This window comes from Sorex fumeus, unplaced genomic scaffold, assembly GCF_029834395.1.
Source record: "Sorex fumeus unplaced genomic scaffold, SorFum_2.1 ptg000127l, whole genome shotgun sequence".
NCBI classification, from domain to species: domain Eukaryota; kingdom Metazoa; phylum Chordata; class Mammalia; order Eulipotyphla; family Soricidae; genus Sorex; species Sorex fumeus.
Window position 1 is genome coordinate 183,531 of NW_026606184.1, and position 26,925 is coordinate 210,455.

Sequence of the window (26,925 nt, forward strand, 5' to 3'; positions counted from 1 at the left end):
AATGCATGGTCCATTCACTTTTCTGCCGCAAGCTGCTGGACTCTGGATTAAGTCCTTTTGCCTCTGGAGCCATGGCCGTGCCGCAGAGTCACATATGGGGGGCAACCCGTGACTTCAGTAGGGCATGAAGAATGAGCCGGTACCACCCCCCCTTCCCATGAGACTGCAGTTGCTCTGTCACCGCTGGCTCATACCTGGCTTTTCTATAAGCTCTGAGGCGGTGACCACCTTGTATGCAGTTCAGATGCATTTCTGCCAAAAGCCGCTGGGATTCGAGATTTGTTTCTGAGTCTCTGGGATCATGGCCATTAATCAGCTTGATCAGGAGCCAGAGAGGCTGTTTGTAGGTGGCGATTCGGGGTCTCTTTGGGTTGGGGAGGAAGGGCAGGTTCCACTCCCATCTGGTGAAGTCCCGCGTGTCTTGTCACTGCACCAAACCTAACTGTCCAGTGGCCTCTGGAGGATGGCGGTCACTGGTTCACCAGGGGGAACTGGCCAAGGCACGAAACCTATTCCCACCTGGAGTGGCCCAGCGCCAGTAACCTCTTGCAGGAACAGGACTCATTTCTGCCAAAAGTGCCTTTGGGTTCCGAGATTCGTTTCTGAGTCTCTGGGATCATGGCTGTTAAGCAGTTCGATCAGGAACCAGAGAGGCCATGCCTCCATTTATATAGCTGAGCCGGAGGTGGTTTGTGGGTGTGTCTCCCACATACCTAACTTATGGCCGTTTACTTTCTTGGTGGAGGATGCTCAGTGGAGGATGCTCGATGGCCTCCACCCAGATCCTCCAAATTCCAGTAGGTGGCGGTCACACCCACCAACTGGCCCCCTGGCGCCGTGTAATCCCATCAACGGCCAAGACTCAGAGACTATAAAATCCAGCTCCCGGACGAGAACAGTGCAGTCTTCTGCCCCCGCGCCTGGCTGTTCCTCGCCAAGGCCCCTTGGAGGGGAGCGGGTTGAGCTTTCCTCCCCGCCCCGACCGGGGCTTCGGCAGCCGAAGACCTCCAGGACCAGCCACCACCATGCCGAGACCACTCTCCGCACACATGAAGGTACTGGCAGAGGGACAAAGCCACGCGGGTTCCGGGGCCGAGATCTACAAGTCGCGGCCGCGCGACATCTTATTATGACTTCTTATTATCTCATTCCTACTTTGGACAAACTTGCAGGCTATCGAATGTAGCCTGCCCACAGGGCAGAGTCTGGCAAACTCCCCGTGGCGTACCCAATATGCCAAATACCAGTAACAATGACGGGTCTCATTCTCCTAAAGAGCCTTGAATATAATCTCAGGGCTAGGATTAAAGAGACGTTACTGGGGCCTGCTCGAGGCAATCGACGAATAACAGGATGATTTGTGATTGTGACTTTCTTGGTAAACTTTGCCCCAAGATTTTGGGGTCACAGGTACAGACTAACCTGCTGGTGGCACCATACCCCCTCGACTATATTTTTTTGTCTTTTTTTTTTTTTTTGCTTTTTGTGTTCCCCGAGTTTCATCCCAAATGGTTTTATCTTTTATTTTTTTGGTTTTTGGGTCACACCCAGCGATGCACAAGGGTTCCTCCTGGCTATGCACTCAGAATTACTCCTGGTGGTGCTCAGGGGACCCTATGGGATGCTGGGAATCAAACTCAGGTCGACCACGTGCAAGGCAAACGCCCTCCCTGCTGTGCTATCGCTCCAGTCCCCCATCCCAAATGTTTTGCCCAGGGGTCGGAGCATAGTATGGTGGGAAAGGCACTTGCCTTGCATATTGGTGATCCCCAGAACCCCATAGGGTCCCCTGAGCACCACCGGAAGTAATTCCTGAACACAGAGCCAGGAGGACACCCTGAGCACCTCCGGGTGTGGTCCCCAAACAAGCAAACAAAAATTGTTTGACCTTTTGTACTATGAAGAGCCGCTGTTCCCAGCACAGGTGTAGACCGTCTGCGGAAGGTCCCAGGGTGTGGGCGAGTGTCCCTGCTTGCTCTGGCCTGTAGGGGAAGAATCAGAACAAGGAAGTGGAAAAGCTCGAACCAATCACCCCAGCAACTTGACTGGTTCCCCACCCTCACTTCCTCTAATATTACCTCTGTGACGGGGGTGTGAGATCTGGGAGTGTGATCTTAGCCCCCCTAAGCGTGAGCTCTGCTCTTTGGGGGGGGAACGCCCTCCTGGGCTTCCCGAGCCAATCAGAGAAAACGGCCCCTCCCACCTCTTCTTTTAAAAGCCCTGTGGGGTCAAGGAGATGTAGGTCTGTTCGCAGCAGCAGCAGCATGGGTGAATTTGGGGTGTGCCTCCAGCTGCTTGCCCTTGGGGTCCTCTGCACAGGTGAGTGTCTTGCTTCTGGGGCAAACTCCTCCTGGGTGAGGGCAGAGCAGAGGGGCTGGGTGCGAGTCCATCTGCTCCCGGGGCTGACCATCCCCTGACCAGGCTGGTGGGCCCAGTTTTGGAAAGCGATGATGGGGACAAGAAGTCAGGGGAGTCAGGAACTCTCTCCAAACTGACATCTCACTTTCTCTTTCTTTCTTTTCTATTTTCTTGGTTATTTTTTGGGGGGGTCACAGCTGGTGATGCTCAGGGGTCACTCCTGGCTCTGCACTCAGGAATTATTCCCAGCATTGCTCGAGGGACCTTATAGGATGCTGGCATGGAACCCGGGTTGGTCACATGCAAAGCAAACACCCTCCAGGCTATGCTATGGCTCCAGCCCCTCACTTTCTTTTTTTAAATTGCAGTTTCTTTTTTCACCAGAACCAAAGGTTCAGCCCTGGGCCCTGTCTACCCTTACCCAGACCCCTGCTGCTCCCAGAGCCCTGGGGCACAGGACAAGCTGGAGGACCCACCCTGGGGCCTCTCCCTGGAACCAAAGCTGGGCACTGTTCCAGCTCAGAGACAATCAGGGTTTCTTCTAGGGGGGATGCTCATGCCTCCTGAACTGGCCTCGATCCTGGGGGTGGGGTGGGTGGGAGGGTTTTGGGGTCATTCCCGGCTCTGTGCTCAGGTCTGACTCCTGGCTCTGTGTTCAGGGATGACTCCTGGCTCTGTGCTCAGGGATGACTCCCGGCTCTGTGCTCAGGGCTCAGTGCAGCTGGCCTGCCTGAGGCCCATCCCTCTCGTTTCTGGATCCTTTGTATAGTCAACCGGGAAAAGGAAGCAGAAGTGACCCCAGGCGTGTGACCTGTTCCCCTCCCGGTCATATTTGGGGCATCCAGGGAGTGTCCCTCAGAGCCCCCATCCTGAGTGGAGGAGACGGTGCTGAACTGACACGTGGTTCTGGATTTACAGTCATCTCCGGCCCTCCGAGTCCCCTGGCGAAACGCAGAGCACGGCAAGGGGGCCCCCACTTCTGACATGTGCTCCCTGAGAGCAAGAGTGAGAAGAGGGCTCTGGAGTGAGAGCACCGTGGGGAGGGCGCTGACCTTGCCCGTGGCCTGCCTGGCTTCCATCCCTGGCCTCCCGTACGGTCCCCCCGCTGGGTGATTCCTGAATGTAAATTAAACCTTGGGGCCTGGAGCGATAGCACAGTGGGTGGGGCGTTTGTCTTGCACGCGGCTGACCTGGGTTCGGTTCCCAGCATCCCATAGGTCCTCCAAGCACCGCCACCATCACTGGGTGTGATCCAAAAAGCAGAAAAAAAAAAAAAGATCAAACTTAACCCTGAGCACTGCCGGGAATCGCCCAAAAACCAAAGGTAATAAAAAAGTGAGAAGTGAGAGAGTCCCACCCCCTGAAATCACACTTTGGGGGGTTCACACATGCCCCCATCTGTGAAATTTCGCAGATGGGCCCTGAGTTCCAGGGTACCCGGAGACAGGGGGTGGGGTGCAGTTTCCACTCTTATTTCACCACAACCCCATCCTGTTTTCGGGTCCACCTGGGCAGCTGCAGCAAAGGTGGTGATCCAGGGGGTGGTGACCCCAAAGCAGGAGAGTGAAACGGGAGGGGTCGACCCTGCCTTACCCTCGACTGTAAGCTCTGGCCGGCCGGCTGGGAGTGAGCAGGATACACCAAACTGACCCTCAGCGCTGAACTGAGAAGAATCTTGGCTCCGGGCCAGTCCATCGATGGCATAAGCCGATGTCTGCTGGGGGACCACTAAAGGACATGAAAGGGATCTGGGTGGGGGTGTCCTAGGTCTTGGGCTGACCCCGCAGGTCTGTTTTTTTTCATCACACCCAGCGATGCCCAGGGGCTCCTCCTGGCTCTGCACTCAGGAATTACTCCTGGCAGTGCTCAGGGGACCCTATGGGATGCTGGGAATCGAATCCATGTCAGCCGCGTGCAAGGCAAACGCCCTATTGCCGTGTTATCACTCCAGATTCCTCAGGTCTTTTTTTTTTCTTTTTGGGTCACACCCAGCGATGCTCAGGTGTTACTCTTGGCTCTGTGCTCAGGCATGACTCCTGGCGGTGCTCAGTGGACCTATGGGATGCTGGGAATCGAACCCGGGTCGGCCGCAGACAAGGCAAATGCCCTCCCCGCTGTGCTATCACTCCAGCCTCCAGACCCCTCAGGCCTTGAGTGTGCTTGACATGCCCTGTGCAGGGCAGCTCTCCTCGTTTGCTCTTGGGAGTATTAGGGTTTGCAAGCAGTGGCATCTCCGTGGCCAGCCTGGGGGCCCCCACATCAGCACCAACCACAGCTGGGGGCAAAGCAAGGCTGTGACAATCCACTGATTCCTGGCACTCAAGAGACCCTGAGCTCTGTGTGGGACGTGTCCAGGCACCCCCACACTGGCCAGGGCTCTGCTGCCGGCTAAGGCGTGGGCGGGCAGTTGAGACCCCTTCTCTGTATCCACAGTGTCGGCCGCCTGCACCCAGAGGGACCTGGTGGGCGCCGTGGGGCATGCGGTGACCTTCCCCCTATGCCACGCGCTGCAGCAAGTAGACTTGGTGGTCTGGACCTTCAACACCACGTTCCTCTCCAGCCTCCAGCAGAACACCACCCACAGGCAGGTCATCGTGGGCCCACAGCTGAAGCGACCCCGGCTGGATCTGGTGCACCGGAACTACTCCCTGCGCCTGAGCCGGCTGGAGCTGGCGGACGCGGGCACCTACCGGGTGGAGTTGCATAGCTCTGAGCAGCCGCAGCCTCTCCTGCAAGAGTACACGCTGCGTGTCTACGGTGAGCAGGACCCTCCGGGCGTCGGGCACCTGAGGCCAGTGCGGGCAGAGGGGCAGGGGCCATGCAGTCCGGAAGGGGCTGGTCACAGAGCCCAGGACAGAGCGCCTGGCCGCCACCGAGTCAGGACTCGCTTTGGCCTCTGTCCCCACGTCTGTAACGGGAGGGCAAGAACTTCCAGGCGCGGAGAGCCTAGTGGGTGGAGACGTGCCCCTAACTGACGAGTGAGGAAGTGGGTTCGGGAATCAGGGCTTTGAGTCAGGGTCACTTCTCACTCTGTGCTCAGGGCTGACTCCCGACTCTGTGTTCGGGGATCACTTCTGTCTCTGTGCTCAGAGCTGACTTCTGTCTCTGTGCTCAGGTCTGATTCCTGGCTCTGTGCTCAGGGCTGACTCCCAGATCTGTGCTCAAGGCTGACTCCTGGCTCTGTGCTCAAGGCTGACTCCTGGCTCTGTACTCAGGACTCACTCCTGTTTCTGTGCTCAGAGCTGACTCTTGTCTGTGCTCAGGACTCAATCTTGGTTCTATGCTCAGAGCTCACACGTGGTTCTGTGCTCAGGGCTCACTCCTGGCTCTGCTCAGGGCTGACTCGTGGCTCTGTGTTCAGGGCTCATTCCTGGCTCTGTGCTCAGAGTCACTCCCAGCTGAGCTCACTCTTAGCACAGCTCTGAGCTCTGCCAGCTGTGCCCACTCACAACAGCCAGGAGACTCAGCCTGCTGTGGGTCCCTTGGGAGGGCCTGAGGGCTGCTCCACTCGGCGTCTCCCTCTGCCCCCAGAGCCCCTGCCCAGGCCCATCGTGAGTAAGACCAAGTGGCACACGGAGAATGGGACCTGCCTGGCCAACCTGACGTGTTCGGTGCTACAGGAAACTGCGGTGACGTACAGCTGGGAGTTGGCCAACGGGAGCTGGGAAGGCCCTGCCCTCCCCACCATCACCTGGAGGCCAGGCAGCAGTGACCGACATTTCGTCTGCACGGCCAGGAACCCTGTGAGCAGGAACAGCTCTCACCCGGTGTCTGCCAGGGAGCTCTGTGAAGGTGAGGAAGGTGCCAGCGGGCGACCCTGTCGGAGACTCCTCTGCTCCTCTCTCTGCTCTGCCAGGCTCCTGCATCCCCGAGGCTGTTTCCTTTGCCACTACTATTGGTGCTGGCCTGACTCTTAGTGCCAGAACAGCAACCTAAGACCATCACTGGTCATGGTCACGGTCACGGTCACGGTCACGGTCACGGTCCTCCCGTTGTTCATCTATTTGCTCGAGTGGGCCCAGTAACATCTCCATCGTTATTTTTTTTTTATATTTCATTTTATTTTTTTGCTCTTTGGGTCACATCCGGATATGCTCCGGGGTTCCTCCTGGCTCTGCACTCAGAAATGACTCCTGGCGGTGCTCGGGGGACCTTATTGGATGCCGGGGATTGAACCCGGGTCAGCCACATGTAAGGCAAACGCCCTCCCCGCTGTGCTATTGGTCCAGCCCCAGAACAACGCCACTGTGATGATTCTGGGGGGGTGGGTTGGCAAGAGAGGTCCAGGGCAGGGAGGCCTGACCCGACTTCGCTACCAGTGCTCAGAAATGCTGTGCTCAGCCCTGAGCTGCTTCCGGGAGAGAGGGTGGACACAGGAACACAGCAGGCCTCGAACCCCGGCCCCTTCTCTCCTTCCAGAGCCTGATGGCCAAGCCAAGTTTCTCCTGGCACTGTTGCTCCCCCTGACAGTGCTCCTGGCCTGTGTGGCTGTGATCCCAGTGGTTCTGCATCTGCAGAGACGGAAGTCTGGAGGTGAAGCTGCTTCTCTCTCTTGCCTCGGCCGCGTGTCCACGAGGCCAGTGGGACGGGGAGGGGGGCAGCTTCGAGGCCACCGTGTGTTTTAGGGTTCCTGCAGGCAGAGCGGGCCGGGGGGGGAGCTAACGCCGACCCCTCCTCTGCCAGGCCCCAGGGGTCCTCACGCCTCCCGGGAGCCCAGATCTGCACCCGCCTTGGTGCAGCTGCTTTAGATTGGGGGCAGGACTCAGGACTCCCGGTGGAGCTTGGGACCCCAGGGCTGCTACACAAAGCCCACGTCCAGCACCCCCAGCCTGAGACCGCTGAGACCCTTTGGCCACTCAGCGGCCCTGCTGGCCTTCCCCTTTTGCTGAGTGCGGGGTGGGAGGGGAGGGGCCGCCCTGCAGGAACCACCCCACACCCACACCCACTTCCTGGAGGTCCTGGGACACGCCCACTTATTAGCTCCTGGGGACACGCCCACTTCTTAGCTTCTGGGGACACGCCCACTTCTTATCCCCTGGGAGACACGCCCACTTCTTAGTGCCTGGGGACACGCCCACTTCGCCTGGGACAGCTGCTGGGGTAGGGGGAGCCCGCGCTGACCTTCCCCACCGGTTCCAGAGCCCGCTGGCGAGAAGAGGGAGACTCTCTCTCACAACAGGGAGTCAGCAGAGTACGACTGCGTTCTGCATGTCCCGGTCACTCCCGTGAACACGCTGTACTCGACGGTGCAGGTCCCCCAGAAGGTGCGTGTTTGGGGGACCCCCTGTGCGCCCCCAAGGGCCTTTTCCCACCTCAAGCTCCACTTTCCTGCCTTGGACTGGGCAGGGGACTCAGTTTCTCCCTGGCTGGCAAAGCTGTTCCAGAGGTCCCCATTGTCTTCGCTGGGGGTGCGGGTGACCCACTGGAGAAAGGAAGGTTCCAGAAGCTGGGGCAGAGGGTAACAGATGTAATGAAGGTTCCAGAAGCTGGAGCGGAAGGCAGTAGAAGGGAGGAAAGTTCTGGAACCCCCACCCCTGCAGATGAATGAGGGCGAGCTTTGGGATGCGGGTGTGGGTGACCCTGAACGGCCTTGGGTGGGGCCTGAGGGCCTGAGGAGTGCCCATGAATCGGGGGTGCCTTGGAGGTGTGACCTGGCCCCTGCCCTGTAACCTTCCGACCCATCCTGTCTCCCCAGATGAACAAAGCCCCCTCACTGCCCAAGAACCCGGAAGCACCCAGGCCGGTCATCTATGATGAAGTCCTCTAAGGAACGCGTGTGCCCAGCCCACCGCACCCCGAGAACCAGCTCTGGGCTCCCCCAGGGCCCCCGGAGTCTTTGCTAAGTGCTGTCATCTTGACGCAGTGTCCTGTCCCCACGGGGACACCGGGACAGACCGGGACGCCCCTCCTGGAGATGGGGGTCCACAAGAGCAGAGGCCGCAGAGGGCCCCCGCTGGCCAGACCCGGGTGCTCCGGGGAACTGAGAGCCCTCAGGGCTGCCCACCCCTCACCCCTCAATCCTGCACTGGGGACTGTGAGGGCGCAGGACGTCCTGGCCCCAGCTACACTCAGGCCGTGTGCTCAAGCGAGGAGCAGCTCAGAGGGGAAACTGAGTCTGGAGAAGACCGTGGGGGCCGGGAATGGGGGGATTCTCTGAGCAGCTTTCCCCAGCTCCGGGGAGCCCGGGGATGATGGATATGTGCCACCAGGTACCAGGTACCCTTGTAGATATGTGATCCCGTATAGGATGACATTGCTTTGTCCTTTCTCCTTTTCTCCACGAGGAGCTTAGGTTTATCAGGCTACACCCATCACAGTGCTCCTGAGGCACTTCCATTCCATTGTGTTTATCTGTAAACTCTTCCCTGTGCTCTCCTCCCCAACCAGTTAATCAGCTTTTCCTCTAATCAGAATCTGTTCATTTGTAAGGTCAGATCCTTCTAGGACACTGAAATTGTGTTGTAAGTTAATATTGCCTTTCTCCTCTCCTTATGTCTTTTGAATAGTTTATTTTAGAGCAATGCCCTTTTTGTATAGATACAGAAAGACCGTTAACAGTATGCTTTGTAAGTTAGGATTTAATTGGCTTTGAATATTATTCACTCCTGGGCATCTGCTTTCTCGACTTAAGCCTCAGTTGCCCTTAGTTCCTAACACCCCAAAAGCAGGGTCCCGATGAGGGACTGAATGGACCCAGGGCGAGTGGTGAGCTACCCTGGCATCGAAATGGGTCAGGCCAAAGTGCCACGATTCTTAACTATAAGTTAAGAGTTTGATCATAGACAAATGCTGTCATGATCCAAAAGTAACGACGAGACTAGGACCCTGCTAGGGATAGGAAAGACTATTTGGTCTGAGCACTGTAGTCTGAGATCGAGATGGCCCTAGGAGAGCAATTCTGCAAGTTTAAGGTATTTCTTACTGTATCCATACAAAATGATTTATATTATGAATGCTTATATGTTTGTTGGACAAGGAGAGGAGAAACACACCCAGGGGATTCCTCTCTCGGGTGGATTGATCTGATAATGGAATCTGTCCTAGGAGCGGATTCCCTAGGAGGGAAAGAATTCTACCCCTATTGATTGTGATCACACCTACGTGTAATTGTTACCCCAACCCCTCATGCTTTGGGGTTTAACTAGACTGTAAGAGTGGGCTGGGGGGATCAGACGTCAGTCTCCAGATTCCAGAGCAAGAGGAGAAAGGGGCTCAGAATCAGAATCCAGACTCCAGAGAAGGAGGATGAAGGGGGATGGAGACGGAGAATGAAGGAGCACAGGGGAGGAAGAGGCAGGAGGAGAATCAGAGGAGAATGGAGATGGGAAATTGAATAAACCACAACTAAGACCAACCAGCCTGCCCATCGCCATCGACCTCCCCAGGGTGGGGGAACCGGCGTGAGATACCGAACGCGGGCGTGGGAGAGACAGAGCCACCACGGCTGCTGTCTTTTTTGAGTTTACGCGTCTGGCGTCCCTGGGTGGGCATAGGGAAGAATTTACAGATGAACACAATGGAATGGAAGTGCCTCAGGAGCACTGTGACGGGTGTAACCAGATCAACCTAAGCTCCTTGTGGAGACACGAAGGAAGGACAAAGCAATGTCATCCTACAATCCCATATTTATTTTTCTACTTTCTGAAAAAAAATAAAGTCATTAAACATTACATTGATACAATGGTCGGCTCTGAGGCCGGGGTTCCCGTTCCCACCCAGGCGAGGTGATGACAGCCCAGGACGCCCCTCCTGGAGATGGGGGTCTGCGAGAGCAGAGACCGCAGAGGGCCCCCACCGGCAGACCCGGGTGCTACGAGGAACTGAGAGCCCTCAGGGCTGCCCACCCCTCACCCCTCAATCCTGCACTGGGGACCGTGAGGGCGCAGGACGGGGCCAGAGAAGACGTCCTAGACCCAGGGACACTGAGGCGGTGTGCCCAAGGCGAGGAGCAGCTCAGAGGGGAAACTGAGTCTGGAGAAGACCTTGGGGGCCGGGAATGGGGAGATTCTCTGAGCAGCTTTCCCCAGCCCTGGGGAGCCCGGAGGTGATGGACCAGTGCCACCAGGTACCCTTGTAGATATGTGATCCCATATTTGTTTTACCACTTTCAGAAAAAAAAGTCGTTAAACATCACATTGATACAATGGTCGGCTCTGAGGCTGGGGTTCCCGTTCCCACCCAGGCAAGGCGATGATGGCCCCTAGCAGGGACGGGACCCCCACCACGGTGCAGAGAGCTCGGGCCCCACACCTCCCTGAGCGCCCCCGGTGCTCCCAGGAGACCCTCTAATTTAGTCTCCTGGGAGAAGAGGTGGATTCCAGCTTGAGAAGGGCGGACCCCCAACCCAGCCTTCCTGAGGAGCTTCCTGGCCTCGACTCTTGGCAGATGTCCCATGCATGCGCTGGTGAGCGTCCTCTTGTGAGCGTCAGTTTCCCGATCTGCACCCTCAGATGCGGTGATCTCACCATGGAGGTTCTGTGTCAAGGACCCTGTGGAGGCCATGTGTTCCGGGGGACCCCCAGCTGCTCCCAGTACCTCCTTTTGCCTGGGCTGGAGGATTTTCAGTGGCTCTTCTGTGTAATGTTTCCTCCGACCCCGGGGGTCCACACAACCTAATCTAGGCATGTTTGGCTTCTCTCTGCTCCCTCTGGGGTGGGGGTCTGGGCAGACACTTGCAAGGTCCGCCGAGATCAACGCCACCCCTCATCCCCAAGCCCCCACCAGCACCACAAGGGGGTCCGTGTGTCTGGGGAGAAGCATTCAGGAAAGCACTCTATGGGCAGCATGTCTAAGGAAACACTCAGTTTTTGGGGGGTTGCTGACCTTGGGGGGTTTGGCCCTTCCTCCCTGGACCTTCCTGCCTTGGCCTCCAGAAAGACTCAGCTGGGGATAGATCCTTTCTCCCTCCCCCACCCCGCTGGCCTTTCCTGTCCCCCTCCCCAGTTTTCTTTATTTTTTGTCTTGTTTTGTTTTTTGCTTTTGCTTTTTGGGTGACAACCGGTGATGCTCAGGGGTTCCTCCTGGCTCTGCACTCAGGAATTATTCCTGGTGGTGCTCTGGGACCCTTTGGGATACTGGGGATGGAACCCACGTGGGTCACATGCAAGGCAAACAACCCTCCCCGCTGTGCTATGGCTCTGGCCCCAGCAGTAAAAACCAGGATTTCGCAAAGTGAAAGGAGACACTGAAAGAACACAGAGAAACCCAGGAGGAGGAAGAACAGCAATTCAGAACAAACCCCTCCCCCACCTGCTTCCCGAGCCCCGCACCCGAGGGACCCATGCAGTGGCCAATGGGTAGGGAACAGCACCCCTTAACACCGTCACATGACGGAGAGAAAAAAATATGACTATGATGATATGGAGAAAATAAGAAGAAAAATGCAATCCGGTGGAATGACAGTATGGCAGGACAAGTGACAGAAAGAAGAAAATGAAACTAAGATCCAAGCAGACATGAGCAGGTGGTGGGGGGTGTCACAGGGCTTGACCACTGGGAGAAGCATGTGAGCTGCAGACTTTTAGGGACACCGGTCATGGCTTCTGCCCCCAAAGCTGGCCAATATTTGGAGCCAATGGAACCTCAACAAAAAGATGCCCAAGGCGATCTCAAAGTGGAGAGGGTGTTTGCCTTGCATGCAGCCAACTAAAGTTCAATCTCGGCATCCCATAGGGTCCCCCGAGCACCGCCAGGAGTGATTCCTGAGTACAGAGGCAGGAGGAACCCCTGGGCATCACCGGGAGGGACCCAAAAAGCAAAAAAAAAAAAAGGCATCTAAAGGGACAGGAGGGCAGAGTACAGCCCTGAAACAGCGACACAGCAAGGATCACATTAAGAAAATGTAAAATTTGGGACTGGAGCGATAGCACTGCGGGGAGGGCATTTGCCTTGCACGCGGCCGACCCGGGTTTGATTCCTGGTATCCCATAGGGTCCCCCGAGCACCACCAGGAGTAATTCCTGAGTGCAGAGCCAGGAGGAACCCCTAGCATCGCCGCGTGTGACACAAAAAGAAAAAAAAAAGGAAAATGTAAAATTTGGAGAGAACCCCTCAACTCACTACACTCTCTTTTGTTTGTTTTGGGCCATATCTGACGATGCTTAAGGATCATTCCTGGCGGTGTTCGGGGGACCATATGGGATGCCGGGGAGAATCAAACCCAGGTCGGCCTCGTGCCAGGCAAGGGCCTCTGACCCACTGGACCATCTCTCCAACTCCTCCTTTCTGCCACCATTTTTTCCCCTGATAGTCTAATTACTCCTGGGACCTCTTGGGATGTCAGGGATTAAACCCGGGCGGGCCATAGGCAAGACAAGCGCCCAACTGCTGCGTTAGCTCCTAAATTATTTTAAAATCACTAACCGAGTGATCTTAGACAAGTTACCAAACCCTGTGCCTCAGTTTCCTCAGATGGAGCTGAAAGTCACCTCGTGGATTTTTTTTCCATTTTTTTACAATTTTATTTATTGAATCACCGTGAGAGCAGTTACAAAGCTTTCGGGTCTAAGTCTCGGTCATTCAATGAAACACCCGCCCCTTCACCAGTGCCCATTCTCCACCCCCAACAACCCCAGTATCCCCCCATCCCACACCCTCCCCCTACCTGTGGGGCAGATGATTTCCACAGTAGTCTCTCTCTACTTTGATCACATTCGATATTTCGACACCAGACCCACCATTATTATTTGAGATTTTACCCCAACACTCAGATCTGCTGAAAAGGCAACAGTAGACAATTTGTGTTCTATTGCTGGTTATGAATAACATATGATGTCGCGTGGCTGCAGTAGGGCCATGTGATTTTGAAATTTCAAAATTTTGACCCTTAAATCTGGAGGGAGGGATTTCTGCCCAAACCTGCTGGGTTCTGAGATTTGCTCCTGAGTCTCTGGGATCATGGCCCTTAAGCAGCTTGATCAGGAGCCAGAAAGGCCGTTCATGGGCGGCGACTTGGGGTCTTGTTGGGACGGGGAGGAAAGGGTCAGCTCCAACCCCATCGCATGAGGCCCCATTTGTCTCATCACTGAGGGCCTAAATCTGACTGTCCAGTGGCCTCTGGAGGATGGTGGCCACTGAGCCGCCTAGGGGAACAGGCGGAGGGACAACACCCTTTCCCCCTGGGGTGGCCCAGCGACAGTAACCTACTGTGGAATCCAGATGCATTTCTGCCAAAAGCTGCTGGGTTTCGAGATTTGTTTCTGAGTGTCTGGGATCATGGCCAATAAGCAGTTCAATCAGGAACCAGAGAGGCCATTTCTCCAATTATATAGTTGAGCCTGGGGTGGTTTGTTCGTGTGTCTCCCACATACCTAACATTTTTAAAAAAATTTTTATTAGTGAGACACCATGAGGTACAGTTGTAGACTTACAAATTTTTGTGCTTGGGTTTCAATTATACAATGATCAAGTACCCATCCCTCCACCAGTGTCCATTTTCCACCAACACGGGTCCCAGTATCCCTCCCATCCCCCATCCCCCATCCCACCCTGCCTCTGTGGTAGGGCATTCCCTTTTGTTCTCTCTCTCCTTCTGGGTGTTGTGGTTTGCAAAAGAGGCATTGAGTGGCAATCATATTTGGTCTATAATCTACTTTCAGCATGCTTCTCCCATCCTGGGAGGATCCTCCCAACACCCTTTGTTTTGTGCTCCCTTCTCTATCTGAGCTGCCTTTTCCCCCAGCATGTGTGGCTGGCCTCCAAGCCGTGGAGTGAACCTCCTGGTACTTGTCTGGCTAATCTTGATGTCAGTCTCCTATTTTGTTACTTTATGTTCCCCAAATGAATACAATCTTTCTATGTCTGTCCCTCTCTTTCTGACTCATCTCGCTTAGCATGATACTTTTCATGTAGTACCACTTGTATGAAAATTTCATGACTTCCTCTTTACTAATAGCTACATAGTATTACATTGTGTAGATGTAACAAAGTTTCTGTAACCAGTCCTCTGTTCTCCGGCACTCAGGTTTTTTCCAGATTCTGGCTATTGCAAAGAGAGCTGCAATGAACGAACAAGTGCAGATGTCACTTTCACTATACTTTTTTTAAAAAGTTTTTTTATTTCGCTTTTTTTCTTGTATTTATTTATTGAATCACTGTGGAAAAAGTTACAAAGTTTTCAGGTTTAAGTCTTCCTCATACAATGATCAAACACCTTTCCCTTCACCAGTACTCATTTTTCCCCACCAAGAACCCCAATATAGCCCCCTCCCTCCCCTCCCAATGCCTGTGAGGCAGATGATTTCTACTTAACTTTTCTCTACATTGATTATATTCATTATTTTGACAAAAAAATCACCATTATTGTTTAGAATTCCCCCCCAACAATCAGAACTGCCGAAAAGGCATTGTGAAATACTTTGTTTTCTATAGCTGGTTATGAGAATCCTATCATGATTTTGGATTTCTGCAAAGAGCCAGATCATTACGAGATTGGTTTCTGTGTGTCTGGTGTTATGGCTGTGCCGTAGAGCCACTTGTGGGGGGCAACTTGTGACCTTGGTAGTGCGTGAAGGACGAACCGGTACCGCCCCCCTTCCCATGAGACTGCAGTTGCCCCGTCACTGCTGACTCATACCTGGCTTTCCAATAAGCTCTGAGGCGGTGGCCACCTTGTATGTGGTCCAGATGCATTTCTGCCAAAAGTCGCTGGGTTTTTAGATTTGTTTCTGAGTCTCTGGGATCATGGCTATTAATCAGCTTAATCCGGAGCCAGAGAGGCCGTTTGTAGGCGGCGACTTGGGGTCTCTTTGGGTTGGGGAGGAAGGGCCGGTTCCACTCCCATCTGGTGAAGTCCCGCGTGTCTTGTCACTGCACCAAACCTAACTGTCCAGTTGTCTCTGGAGGATGGCGGTCACTGGTTCACCAGGAGGAACAGGACAAGGCACGAAACCTATTCCCACCTGGAGTCGCCCAGTGCCAGTAACCTCTTGCAGGAACAGGACTCATTTCTGCCAAAAGTGCCTTTGGGATCCGAGATTCGTTTCTGAGTCTCTGGGATCATGGCCGTTAAGCAGTTCGATCAGGAACCAGAGAGGCCTCACCTCCAATTATATAGCTGAGCCAGAGGTGGTTTGTGGGTGTGTCTTCCACATACCTAACTTTTGGCCGTTTACTTTCGTGGTAAACTTTGCCCCAAGTTTTGGGGGTCTGGCGAAAGGCACAGCAGCAATTTTGGGGTATCTGGAAGTCTGAAGGCGCCATCAGGCTTGCCTCACAGGTACACACTAACCTGCTGGTGGCACCATACCCCTTCGACTATATTTTTTGTCTTTTTTTTATTTTTGTTTTTGTGTTCCCCGAGTTTCATCCAAATGGTTGTCTTTCTTTTTTTTTTCTTTTTGGGTCACACCCAGCGATGCACAAGGGATCCTTCTGGCTCACGCACTCAGAAGGAGTGCTCGGGGGACACTATGGGATGCTGGGAATCGAACTCGGGTCGACCATGTGCAAGGCAAACGCCCTCCCCGCTGTGCTATCGCTCCAGTCCCCCATCCCAAATGTTTTCCCCAGGGGTCGGGCATAGTATGGTGGGATAGGCACTTGCCTTGCATACTGGTGATCCCCAGAACCCCATAGGGTCCCCTGAGCACCACCGGGAGAAATTCCTGAACGCAGAGCCAGGAGGACACCCTGAGCACCTCCGGGTGTGGTCCCCAAACAAGCAAACAAAAATTGTTTGGCCTTTTGGACTTTGAAGAGGCGCTGTTCCCAGCATAGGTGTAGACCGTCTGCGGAAGGTCCCAGGGTACAAGCAAGTGTCCCTGCTCGTTCTGGCCTGCAGGGGAAGAATCAGGACAAGGTAATGGGAAAAGCTCGAACCAATCACCCCAGCACCTGACTCTGGTCCCCCATCCTCACTTCCTTCGATATTACCACTGTGACGGGGCGTGAGGTCTGGGGTTGTGATTTTAGGCCCCCCAAGGTTGGGCTCTGCTCTTCTGGGGAATGCCCTCCTGGGCTTCCCGAGTCAATCAGAGAAAACGGCCCCTCCCACCTCTTCTTTTAAAACCCCTGTGGGGTCAAGGAGATGTGGTCTGTTCCCAGCAGCAGCACGGGTGAATTTGGGGTGTACCTCCGGCTGCGTGCCCTTGGGGTCCTCTGCACAAGTTCTCGGGCAAACTCCTACTGGGTGAGGGCAGAGCAGAGGGGCTGGGTGCGAGTCCATCTACTCCCGGGGCTGACCATCCCCTGATCAGGCTGGTGGGCCCAGTTTTGGAAAGCGATGATGGGGACAGGAAGTGAGGGGAGTCAGGAACTCTCTCTAAACTGACATCTCACTTTCTCTTTCTTTCTTTTTTATTGTATTGTTTTTTTTGGGGGGGGGGTCACACCTGGTGATGCTCAGGGGTCACTCCTGGCTCTGCACTCAGGAATTATTCCCAGCATTGCTCGAGGGACCTTATAGACATTGGGACCAGGACCAGGACCATGGAACCCAGGTTGGTCACATGCAAAGCAAACACCCTCCAGGCTATGCCATGGCTCCAGCCCCTCACTTTCTTTTTTTTAAATTGCAGTTTCTTTTTTCACCAGAACCAAAGGTTCAGCCCTGGGCCCTGTCTCCCCTTACCCAGACCCCTGCTGCTCCCAGAGCCCTGGGGCACAGGACAAGCTGGAGGACCCACCCTGGGGCCTCTCCCTGGAACCAGAGCTGGGCACCGTGCCAGCTCAGAGACAATCAGGGTTTCTTCTAGGGGGGATGCTCATGTCTCCTGAACTGGCCTCGATCCTGGGGGCGGGGTGGGTGGGAGGGTTTTGGGGTCACTCCCGGTTCTGTGCTCAGGGCTGACTCCTGACTCTGTGCTCAGGACTGACTCCCGACTCTGTGCTCAGGGCTGACTCCCGCAAACCACAAAAGGAAAAAAAAAGGCGAGAAGCCAGAGAAGTCTCACCCCCTAAAATCACACTTTGGGGAGTTCACACCCCCGCACACAGCCCGCCCCAGACCTCAAGCAAAGTGAAATTTCCCCAAGAGGCCCTGAGTTCCGGGATGCCCGGAGACGGGGGGGGGGGGGGGGTGCAGTTTCCACTCTTATTTCACCACAACCCCGTACTGTTGCCGGGTCCACCTGCCACCTGGGCAGCTGCAGCAAAGGTGGTGATCCAGGGGGTGGTGACCCCAAAGCAGGAGAGTGAAATGGGAGGGGTCGACCCTGCCTTACCCTCGACTGTAAGCTCTGGCCGGCCGGCTGGGAGTGAGCAGGATACACCAAACTGACCCTCAGCGCTGAACTGAGAAGAATCTTGGCTCCGGGCCAGTCCATCGATGGCATAAGCCGATGTTTGCTGGGGAACACTAAAGGACATGAAAGGGATCTGGGTGGGGGTGTCCTAGGTCTTGGGCTGACCCCGCAGGTCTGTTTTTTTTTCATCACACCCAGCGATGCCCAGGGGTTCCTCCTGGCTCTGCACTCAGGAATTACTCCTGGCAGTGCTCAGGGGACCCTATGGGATGCTGGGAATCGAATCTGGGTCAGCCACATGCAAGGCAAACGCCCTATTGCCATGTTATCACTCCAGATTCCTCAGGTCTTTTTTTTTCTTTTTGGGTCACACCCAGTGATGCTCAGGTGTTACTCTTGGCTCTGTGCTCAGGCATGACTCCTGGCGGTGCTCAGTGGACCTATGGGATGCTCGGAATCAAACCCGGGTCGGCCGCAGACAAGGCAAATGCCCTCCCCGCTGTGCTATCACTCCAGCCCCCAGACCCCTCAGGCCTTGAGTGTGCTTGACATGCCCTGTGCAGGGCAGCTCTCCTCGTTTGCTCTTGGGAGTATTAGGGTTTGCAAGCAGTGGCATCTCCGTGGCCAGCCTGGGGGCCCCCACATCAGCACCAACCACAGCTGGGGGCAGAGCAAGGCTGTGACAATCCACTGATTCCTGGCACTCAAGAGACTCTGAGCTCTGTGTGGGACGTGTCCAGGTACCCCCACACTGGCCAGGGCTCTGTGGCCGGCTCGGGCGTGGGCAGGCAGTTGAGACCCCTTCTCTGTATCCACAGTGTCGGCCGCCTGCACCCAGAGGGACCTGGTGGGCGCCGTGGGGCATGCGGTGACCTTCCCCGTGTGCCAGGCGCTGCAGCAAGTAGACTTGGTGGTCTGGACCTTCAACACCACGTTCCTCTCCAGCCTCCAGCAGAACACCACCCACAGGCAGGTCATCGTGGGCCCACAGCTGAAGCGACCCCGGCTGGATCTGGTGCCCCGGAACTACTCCCTGCGCCTGAGCCGGCTGGAGCTGGCGGACGCGGGCACCTACCGGGTGGAGTTGCATAGCTCTGAGCAGCCGCAGCCTCTCCTGCAAGAGTACACGCTGCGTGTCTACGGTGAGCAGGCCCCTCCGGGCGTCGGGCACCTGAGGCCAGTGCGGGCAGAGCGGCAGGGGCCATGCCGTCCGGAAGGGGCTGGTCACAGAGCCCAGGACAGAGCGCCTGGCCGCCACCGAGTCAGGACTCGCTTTGGCCTCTGTCCCCACGTCTGTAACGGGAGGGCAAGAACTTCCAGGCGCGGAGAGCCTAGTGGGTGGAGACGTGCCCCTAACTGACGAGTGAGGAAGTGGGTTCGGGAATCAGGGCTTTGAGTCAGGGTCACTTCTCACTCTGTGCTCAGGGCTGACTCCCGACTCTGTGTTCGGGGATCACTTCTGTCTCTGTGCTCAGAGCTGACTTCTGTCTCTGTGCTCAGGTCTGATTCCTGGCTCTGTGCTCAGGGCTGACTCCCAGATCTGTGCTCAAGGCTGACTCCTGGCTCTGTGCTCAAGGCTGACTCCTGGCTCTGTACTCAGGACTCACTCCTGTTTCTGTGCTCAGAGCTGACTCTTGTCTGTGCTCAGGACTCAATCTTGGTTCTATGCTCAGAGCTGACTCCTGTCTCGGTGCTCAGGGCTCACTGCTGGTTCTGTGCTCAGGGCTGACTTCTGGTTCTGTGCTCAAGAATGACTCCCGGTTCTATGCTCAGAGCTCACACGTGGTTCTGTGCTCAGGGCTCACTCCTGGCTCTGCTCAGGGCTGACTCGTGGCTCTGTGCTCAGGGCTCATTCCTGGCTCTGTGCTCAGAGTCACTCCCAGCTGAGCTCACTCTTAGCACAGCTCTGAGCTCTGCCAGCTGTGCCCACTCACAACAGCCAGGAGACTCAGCCTGCTGTGGGTCCCTTGGGAGGGCCTGAGGGCTGCTCCACTCCGCGTCTCCCTCTGCCCCCAGAGCCCCTGCCCAGGCCCATCGTGAGCAAGACCAAGTGGCACACGGAGAATGGGACCTGCCTGGCCAACCTGACGTGCTCTGTGCTACAGGAAACTGCGGTGACGTACAGCTGGGAGTTGGCCAACGGGAGCTGGGAAGGCCCTGCCCTCCCCACCATCACCTGGAGGCCAGGCAGCAGTGACCGACATTTCGTCTGCACGGCCAGGAACCCTGTGAGCAGGAACAGCTCTCACCCGGTGTCTGCCAGGGAGCTCTGTGAAGGTGAGGAAGGTGCCAGCGGGCGACCCTGTCGGAGACTCCTCTGCTCCTCTCTCTGCTCTGCCAGGCTCCTGCATCCCCGAGGCTGTTTCCTTTGCCACTACTATTGGTGCCGGCCTGACTCTTAGTGCCAGAACAGCAACCTAAGACCATCACTGGTCACGGTCACGGTCACGGTCACGGTCCTCCCGTTGTTCATCTATTTGCTCGAGTGGGCCCAGTAACATCTCCATCGTTATTTTTTTTTATATTTCATTTTATTTTTTTGCTCTTTGGGTCACATCCGGATATGCTCCGGGGTTCCTCCTGGCTCTGCACTCAGGAATGACTCCTGGCGGTGCTCGGGGGACCCTATTGGATGCCGGGGATTGAACCCGGGTCAGCCACATGTAAGGCAAACGCCCTCCCCGCTGTGCTATTGGTCCAGCCCCAGAACAACGCCACTGTGATGATTCTGGGGGGGTGGGTTGGCAAGAGAGGTCCAGGGCGGGGAGGCCTGACCCGACTTTGCTACCAGTGCTCAGAAATGCTGTGCTCAGCCCTGAGCTGCTTCCGGGAGAGAGGGTGGACACAGGAACACAGCAGGCCTTGAACCCCGGCCCCTTCTCTCCTTCCAGAGCCTGATGGCCAAGCCAACTTTCTCCTGGCACTGTTGCTCTCCCTGACAGTGCTCCTGGCCTGTGTGGCTGTGATCCCAGTGGTTCTGCATCTGCAGAGACGGAAGTCTGGAGGTGAAGCTGCTTCTCTCTCTTGCCTCGGCCGCGTGTCCAAGAGGCCAGTGGGATGGGGAGGGGGGCAGCTTCGAGGCCACCATGTGTTTTAGGGCCCCTGCAGGCAGAGCAGGGCGGGGGGAGCTAATGCAGCCCCCTCCTCTGCCAGGCCCCAGGGGTCCTCACGCCTCCCGGGAGCCCAGATCTGCACCCGCCTTGGTGCAGCTGCTTTAGATTGGGGGCAGGACTCAGGACTCCCGGTGGAGCTTGGGACCCCAGGGCTGCTACACAAAGCCCACGTCCAGCGCCCCCAGCCTGAGACCGCTGAGACCCTTTGGCCGCTCAGCGGCCCTGCTGGCCTTCCCCTTTTGCTGAGTGCGGGGTGGGAGGGGAGGGGCCGCCCTGCAGGAACCACCCCACACCCACACCCACTTCCTGGAGGTCCTGGGACACGCCCACTTCTTAGCTCCTGGAAGACATGTCCACTTCTTAATCCCTGAGGGACACGCCCACTTCTTATCCCCTGGGAGACACGCCCACTTCTTAGCGCCTGGGGACACGCCCACTTCTTAGCTTCTGGGGACACGCCCACTTCTTAGTTCCTGGGAGACAGGCCAATATCTTAGCTCCTGGGGACACGCCCACTTCTTAGCTCCTGGGGACACGCCCACTTCTTAGTGCTTGGGGACACGCCCACTTCTTAGCGCCTGGGGACACGCCCACTTCTTAGCGCCTGGGAGACACGCCCACTTCTTAGCGCCTGGGGACACGCCCACTTCTTAGCTCCTGGGAGACACGCCCACTTCTAAGCCCCTGGGGACACGCCCACTTCTTAGTGCTTGGGGACACGCCCACTTCTTAGCGCCTGGGGACACGCCCACTTCTTAGTGCTTGGGGACACGCCCACTTCTTAGCTTCTGGGGACACGCCCACTTCTTAGCTCCTGGGGACACGCCTACTTTCTGGAGGTCCTGGGAGACACGCCCACTTCTTTGCGCCTGGGGACACGCCCACTTCTTAGCGCCTGGGGACACGCCCACTTCGCCTGGGACAGCTGCTGGGGTAGGGGGAGCCCGCGCTGACCTTCCCCACCGGTTCCAGAGCCCGCTGGCGAGAAGAGGGAGACTCTCTCTCACAACAGGGAGTCAGCAGAGTACGACTGCGTTCTGCATGTCCCGGTCACTCCCGTGAACACGCTGTACTCGACGGTGCAGGTCCCCCAGAAGGTGCGTGTTTGGGGGACCCCCTGTGCGCCCCCAAGGGCCTTTTCCCACCTCAAGCTCCACTTTCCTTCCTTGGACTGGGCAGGGGACTCAGTTTCTCCCTGGTTGGCAAAGCTGTTCCAGAGGTCCCCATTGTCTTCGCTGGGGGTGCGGGTGACCCACTGGAGAAAGGAAGGTTCCAGAAGCTGGGGCAGAGGGTAACAGATGAATGAAGGTTCCAGAAACTGGGGTAGAGGGGGATGGACGGTAGGAAGGTTCCAGAGGCTGGAGCGGAAGGCAGTGGAAGGGAGGAGAGTTCTGGCGCCCCCTGCAGATGAATGAGGGCGAGCTTTGGGATGCGGGTGTGGGTGACCCTGAATGGCCTTGGGTGGGGCCTGAGGGCCTGAGGAGGGCCCAGGAGGCAGGGGTGCCTTGGGGTGTGTGACCTGGCCCCTTCCCCGTAACCTTCCGACCCATCCTGTCTCCCCAGATGAACAAAGCCCCCTCACTGCCCAAGAACCCGGAAGCACCCAGGCCGGTCATCTATGATGAAGTCCTCTAAGCAACACGTGTGCCCAGCCCACCGCACCCCGAGAACCAGCTCTGGGCTCCCCCAGGGCCCCCGGAGTCTTTGCTAAGTGCTGTCATCTTGACGCAGTGTCCTGTCCCCACGGGGACACCGGGACAGACCGGGACACCCCTCCTGGAGATGGGGGTCCACGAGAGCAGAGGCCGCAGAGGGCCCCAGCTGGCCAGACCCGGGTGCTCCGGGGAACTGAGAGCCCTCAGGGCTGCCCACCCCTCACCCCTCAATCCTGCACTGGGGACTGTGAGGACGCAGGACGTCCTGGCCCCAGCTACACTCAGGCCGTGTGCTCAAGCGAGGAGCAGCTCAGAGGGGAAACTGAGTCTGGAGAAGACCGTGGGGGCCGGGAATGGGGGGATTCTCTGAGCAGCTTTCCCCAGCTCCGGGGAGCCCGGGGATGATGGATATGTGCCACCAGGTACCAGGTACCCTTGTAGATATGTGATCCCGTATAGGATGACATTGCTTTGTCCTTTCTCCTTTTCTCCACGAGGAGCTTAGGTTTATCAGGCTACACCCATCACAGTGCTCCTGAGGCACTTCCATTCCATGGTGTTTATCTGTAAACTCTTCCCTGTGCTCTCCTCCCCAACCAGTTAATCAGCTTTTCCCCTAATCAGAATCTGTTCATTTGTAAGGTCAGATCCTTCTAGGACACTGAAATTGTGTTGTAAGTTAATATTGCCTTTCTCCTCTCCTTATGTCTTTTGAATAGTTTATTTTAAAGCAATGCCCTTTTTGTATAGATACAGAAAGACCGTTAACAGTATGCTTTGTAAGTTAGGATTTAATTGGCTTTGAATATTATTCACTCCTGGGCATCTGCTTTCTCGACTTAAGCCTCAGTTGCCCTTAGTTCCTAACACCCCAAAAGCAGGGTCCCGATGAGGGACTGAATGGACCCAGGGCGAGTGGTGAGCTACCCTGGCATCGAAATGGGTCAGGCCAAAGTGCCACGATTCTTAACTATAAGTTAAGAGTTTGATCATAGACAAATGCTGTCATGATCCAAAAGTAACGACGAGACTAGGACCCTACTAGGGGTAGGAAAGACTATTTGGTCTGAGCACTGTAGTCTGAGATCGAGATGGCCCTAGGAGAGCAATTCTGCAAGTTTAAGGTATTTCTTACTGTATCCATACAAAATGATTTGTATTATGAATGCTTATATGTTTGTTGGACAAGGAGAGGAGAAACACACCCAGGGGATTCCTCTCTAGGGTGGATTGATCTGATAATGGAATCTGTCCTAGGAGCGGATTCCCTAGGAGGGAAAGAATTCTACCCCTATTGATTGTGATCACACCTACGTGTAATTGTTACCCCAACCCCTCATGCTTGGGGGTTTAACTAGACTGTAAGAGTGGGCTGGGGGGATCAGACGTCAGTCTCCAGATTCCAGAGCAAGAGGAGAAAGGGGCTCAGAATCAGAATCCAGACTCCAGAGAAGGAGGATGAAGGGGGATGGAGACGAGAATGAAGGAGCACGGGGGAGGAAGAGGCAGGAGGAGAATCAGAGGAGAATGGAGATGGGAATTCAATAAACCACAACTAAGACCAACCAGCCTGCCCATCGCCATCGACCTCCCCAGGGTGGGGGAACCAGCGTGAGATACCGAACGCGGGCGTGGGAGAGACAGAGCCACCACGGCTGCTGTCTTTTTTGAGTTTACGCGTCTGGCGTCCCTGGGTGGGCATAGGGAAGAATTTACAGATGAACACAATGGAATGGAAGTGCCTCAGGAGCACTGTGACGGGTGTAACCAGATCAACCTAAGCTACTTGTGGAGAAACGAAGAAAGGAAAAAGCAATGTCATCCTACAATCCCATATTTATTTTTCTACTTTCTGAAAAAAAAATAAAGTCATTAAACATTACATTGATACAATGGTCGGCTCTGAGGCCGGGGTTCCCGTTCCCACCCAGGCAAGGTGATGACAGCCCAGGACGCCCCTCCTGGAGATGGGGGTCTGCGAGAGCAGAGACCGCAGAGGGCCCCCACCGGCAGACCCGGGTGCTACGAGGAACTGAGAGCCCTCAGGGCTGCCCACCCCTCACTCCTCAATCCTGCACTGGGGACCGTGAGGGCGCAGGACGGGGCCAGAGAAGACGTCCTAGACCCAGGGACACTGAGGCGGTGTGCCCAAGGCGAGGAGCAGCTCAGAGGGGAAACTGAGTCTGGAGAAGACCTTGGGGGCCGGGAATGGGGAGATTCTCTGAGCAGCAATCCCCAGTCCCGGGGAGCCCGGAGGTGATGGACCAGTGCCACCAGGTACCCTTGTAGATATGTGATCCCATATTTGTTTTACCACTTTCAGAAAAAAAAGTCGTTAAACATCACATTGATACAATGGTCGGCTCTGAGGCTGGGGTTCCCGTTCCCACCCAGGCAAGGCAATGATGGCCCCTAGCAGGGACGGGACCCCCACCACGGTGCAGAGAGCTCGGGCCCCACACCTCCCTGAGCGCCCCCTGTGCTCCCAGGAGACCCTCTAATTTAGTCTCCTGGGAGAAGAGGTGGATTCCAGCTTGAGAAGGGCGGACCCCCAACCCAGCCTTCCTGAGGAGCTTCCTGGCCTCGACTCTTGGCAGCTGTTCCATGCATGCACTGATGAGCGTCCTCTTGGGGGCGTCAGTTTCCCGATCTGCACCCTCAGATGCGGTGATCTCACCATGGAGGTTCTGTGTCAAGGACCCCGTGGAGGCCATGTGTTCCGGGGGACCCCCAGCTGCTCCCAGTACCTCCTTTTGCCTGGGCTGGAGTATTTTCAGTGACTCTTTTGTGCAATGTTTCCTCCGACCCCGGGGGTCCCCACGTCGTAATCTAGGCATGTTTGGCTTCTCTCTGCTCCCTCTGGGGTGGGGGTCTGGGCAGACACTTGCAAGGTCCGCCGAGATCAACGCCACCCCTCATCCCCAAGCCCCCACCAGCACCACAAGGAGGTCCGTGTGTCTGGGGAGAAGCATTCAGGAAAGCACTCTATGGGCAGCATGTGTAAGGAAACACTCAGTTCTTTGGGGGGTTGCTGACCTTGGGGGGTTTGGCCCTTCCTCCCTGGACCTTCCTGCCTTGGCCTCCAGAAAGGCTCAGCTGGGGATAGATCCTTTCTCCCTCCCCCACCCCGCTGGCCTTTCCTGTCCCCCTCCCCAGTTTTCTTTATTTTTGTCTTGTTTTGTTTTTTGTTTTTGCTTTTTGGGTGACAACCGGTGATGCTCAGGGGTTCCTCCTGGCTCTGCACTCAGGAATTATTCCTGGTGGTGCTCTGGGACCCTTTGGGATACTGGGGATGGAACCCACGTGGGTCACATGCGAGGCAAACAACCCTCCCTGCTGTGCTATGGCTCTGGCCCCAGCAGTAAAAACCAGGATTTCGCAAAGTGAAAGGAGACACTGAAAGAACACAGAGAAACCCAGGAGGAGGAAGAACAGAAATTCAGAACAAACCCCTCCCCCACCTGCTTCCCGAGCCCCGCACCCGAGGGACCCATGCAGTGGCCAATGGGTAGGGAACAGCACCCCTTAACACCGTCACATGACGGGGAGAAAAAATATGACTATGATGATATGGAGAAAATAAGAAGAAAAATGCAATCCAGTGGAATGACAGTATGGCAGGACAAGTGACAGAAAGAAGAAAATGAAACTAAGATCCAAGCAGACAGGGGCAGGTTGGGGGGGGGGGGTGTCACAGGGCTTGACCGCTGGGAGAAGCATGTGAGCTGCAGACTTTTAGGGACACCCGTCGTGGCTTCTGCCCCCAAAGCTGGCCAATGTTTGGAGCCAATGGAACCTCAACAAAAAGATGCCCAAGGCAATCTCAAAGTGGAGAGGGTGTTGGCCTTGCATGCAGCCAACTTAAGTTCAATCTCGGCATCCCATAGGGTCCCCCGAGCACCGCTAGGAGTGATTCCTGAGTACAGAGGCAGGAGGAACCCCTGGGCATCACCGGGAGGGACCCAAAAAGCAAAAAAAAAAAGGCATCTAAAGGGACAGGAGGGCAGAGTACAGCCCTGAAACAGCGACACAGCAAGGATCACATTAAGAAAATGTAAAATTTGGGACTGGAGCGATAGCACAGCGGGGAGGGCATTTGCCTTGCACGCGGCCGACCCGGGTTTGATTCCTGGTATCCCATAGGGTCCCCCGAGCACCACCAGGAGTAATTCCTGAGTGCAGAGCCAGGAGGAACCCCTAGCATCGCCGCGTGTGACACAAAAAGAAAATAAAAGGAAAGTGTAAAATTTGGAGAGAACCCCTCAACTCACTCCGCTCTCTTTTGTTTGTTTTGGGCCACATCTGAGGATGCTTAAGGATCATTCCTGGCCGTGTTCGGGGGACCATATGGGATGCCGGGGAGAATCAAACGAGGTCGGCCTCGTGCCAGGCAAGGGCCTCTGACCCACTGGACCATCTCTCCAACTCCTCCTTTCTGCCACCATTTTTTCCCTGATAGTCTAATTACTCCTGGGACCTCTTGGGATGTCAGGGATTAAACCCGGGCGGGCCATAGGCAAGACAAGCGCCCAACTGCTGCGTTAGCTCCTGAATTATTTTAAAATCACTAACCGAGTGATCTTAGACAAGTTACCAAACCCTGTGCCTCAGTTTCCT

At 55.9% G+C, this 26,925-nt stretch overlaps 2 protein-coding genes across 2 annotated transcripts; both read left to right on the forward strand.

Annotated features, from left to right (window-relative positions):
- Nucleotides 1-2,260: 2,260 nt before the first annotated feature.
- LOC130045084 (SLAM family member 7-like) lies at nucleotides 2,261-8,125 on the forward strand. The gene is made up of 5 exons (XM_056137809.1): nucleotides 2,261-2,319; nucleotides 4,792-5,115; nucleotides 5,890-6,150; nucleotides 7,498-7,622; nucleotides 8,054-8,125. The coding sequence occupies exons 1-5, from the start codon at nucleotides 2,265-2,267 to the stop codon at nucleotides 8,123-8,125; spliced, it is 837 nt and encodes a 278-aa protein (XP_055993784.1). The 5' UTR covers nucleotides 2,261-2,264.
- Nucleotides 8,126-16,582: 8,457 nt separating this feature from the next.
- Nucleotides 16,583-22,288, forward strand: LOC130045085 (SLAM family member 7-like). The gene is made up of 5 exons (XM_056137810.1): nucleotides 16,583-16,595; nucleotides 18,359-18,682; nucleotides 19,557-19,817; nucleotides 21,626-21,750; nucleotides 22,217-22,288. Exons 1-5 carry the CDS (start codon nucleotides 16,583-16,585, stop codon nucleotides 22,286-22,288), a joined length of 795 nt encoding a protein of 264 aa, XP_055993785.1.
- The last annotated feature ends 4,637 nt before the right edge of the window (nucleotides 22,289-26,925 follow it).

Excerpts from the sequence above, each read along its gene's own strand:
- LOC130045084 (XM_056137809.1), top strand. The coding sequence starts at position 2,265 with ATGGGTGAATTTGGGGTGTGCCTCCAGCTGCTTGCCCTTGGGGTCCTC. Across the intron at positions 5,116-5,889 it reads GTACACGCTGCGTGTCTACG|AGCCCCTGCCCAGGCCCATC; the intron begins GTGAGCAGGACC and ends CTCTGCCCCCAG. Across the intron at positions 6,151-7,497 it reads TGCCAGGGAGCTCTGTGAAG|AGCCCGCTGGCGAGAAGAGG; the intron begins GTGAGGAAGGTG and ends CACCGGTTCCAG.
- LOC130045085 (XM_056137810.1), top strand. Across the intron at positions 18,683-19,556 it reads GTACACGCTGCGTGTCTACG|AGCCCCTGCCCAGGCCCATC; the intron begins GTGAGCAGGCCC and ends CTCTGCCCCCAG. Across the intron at positions 19,818-21,625 it reads TGCCAGGGAGCTCTGTGAAG|AGCCCGCTGGCGAGAAGAGG; the intron begins GTGAGGAAGGTG and ends CACCGGTTCCAG.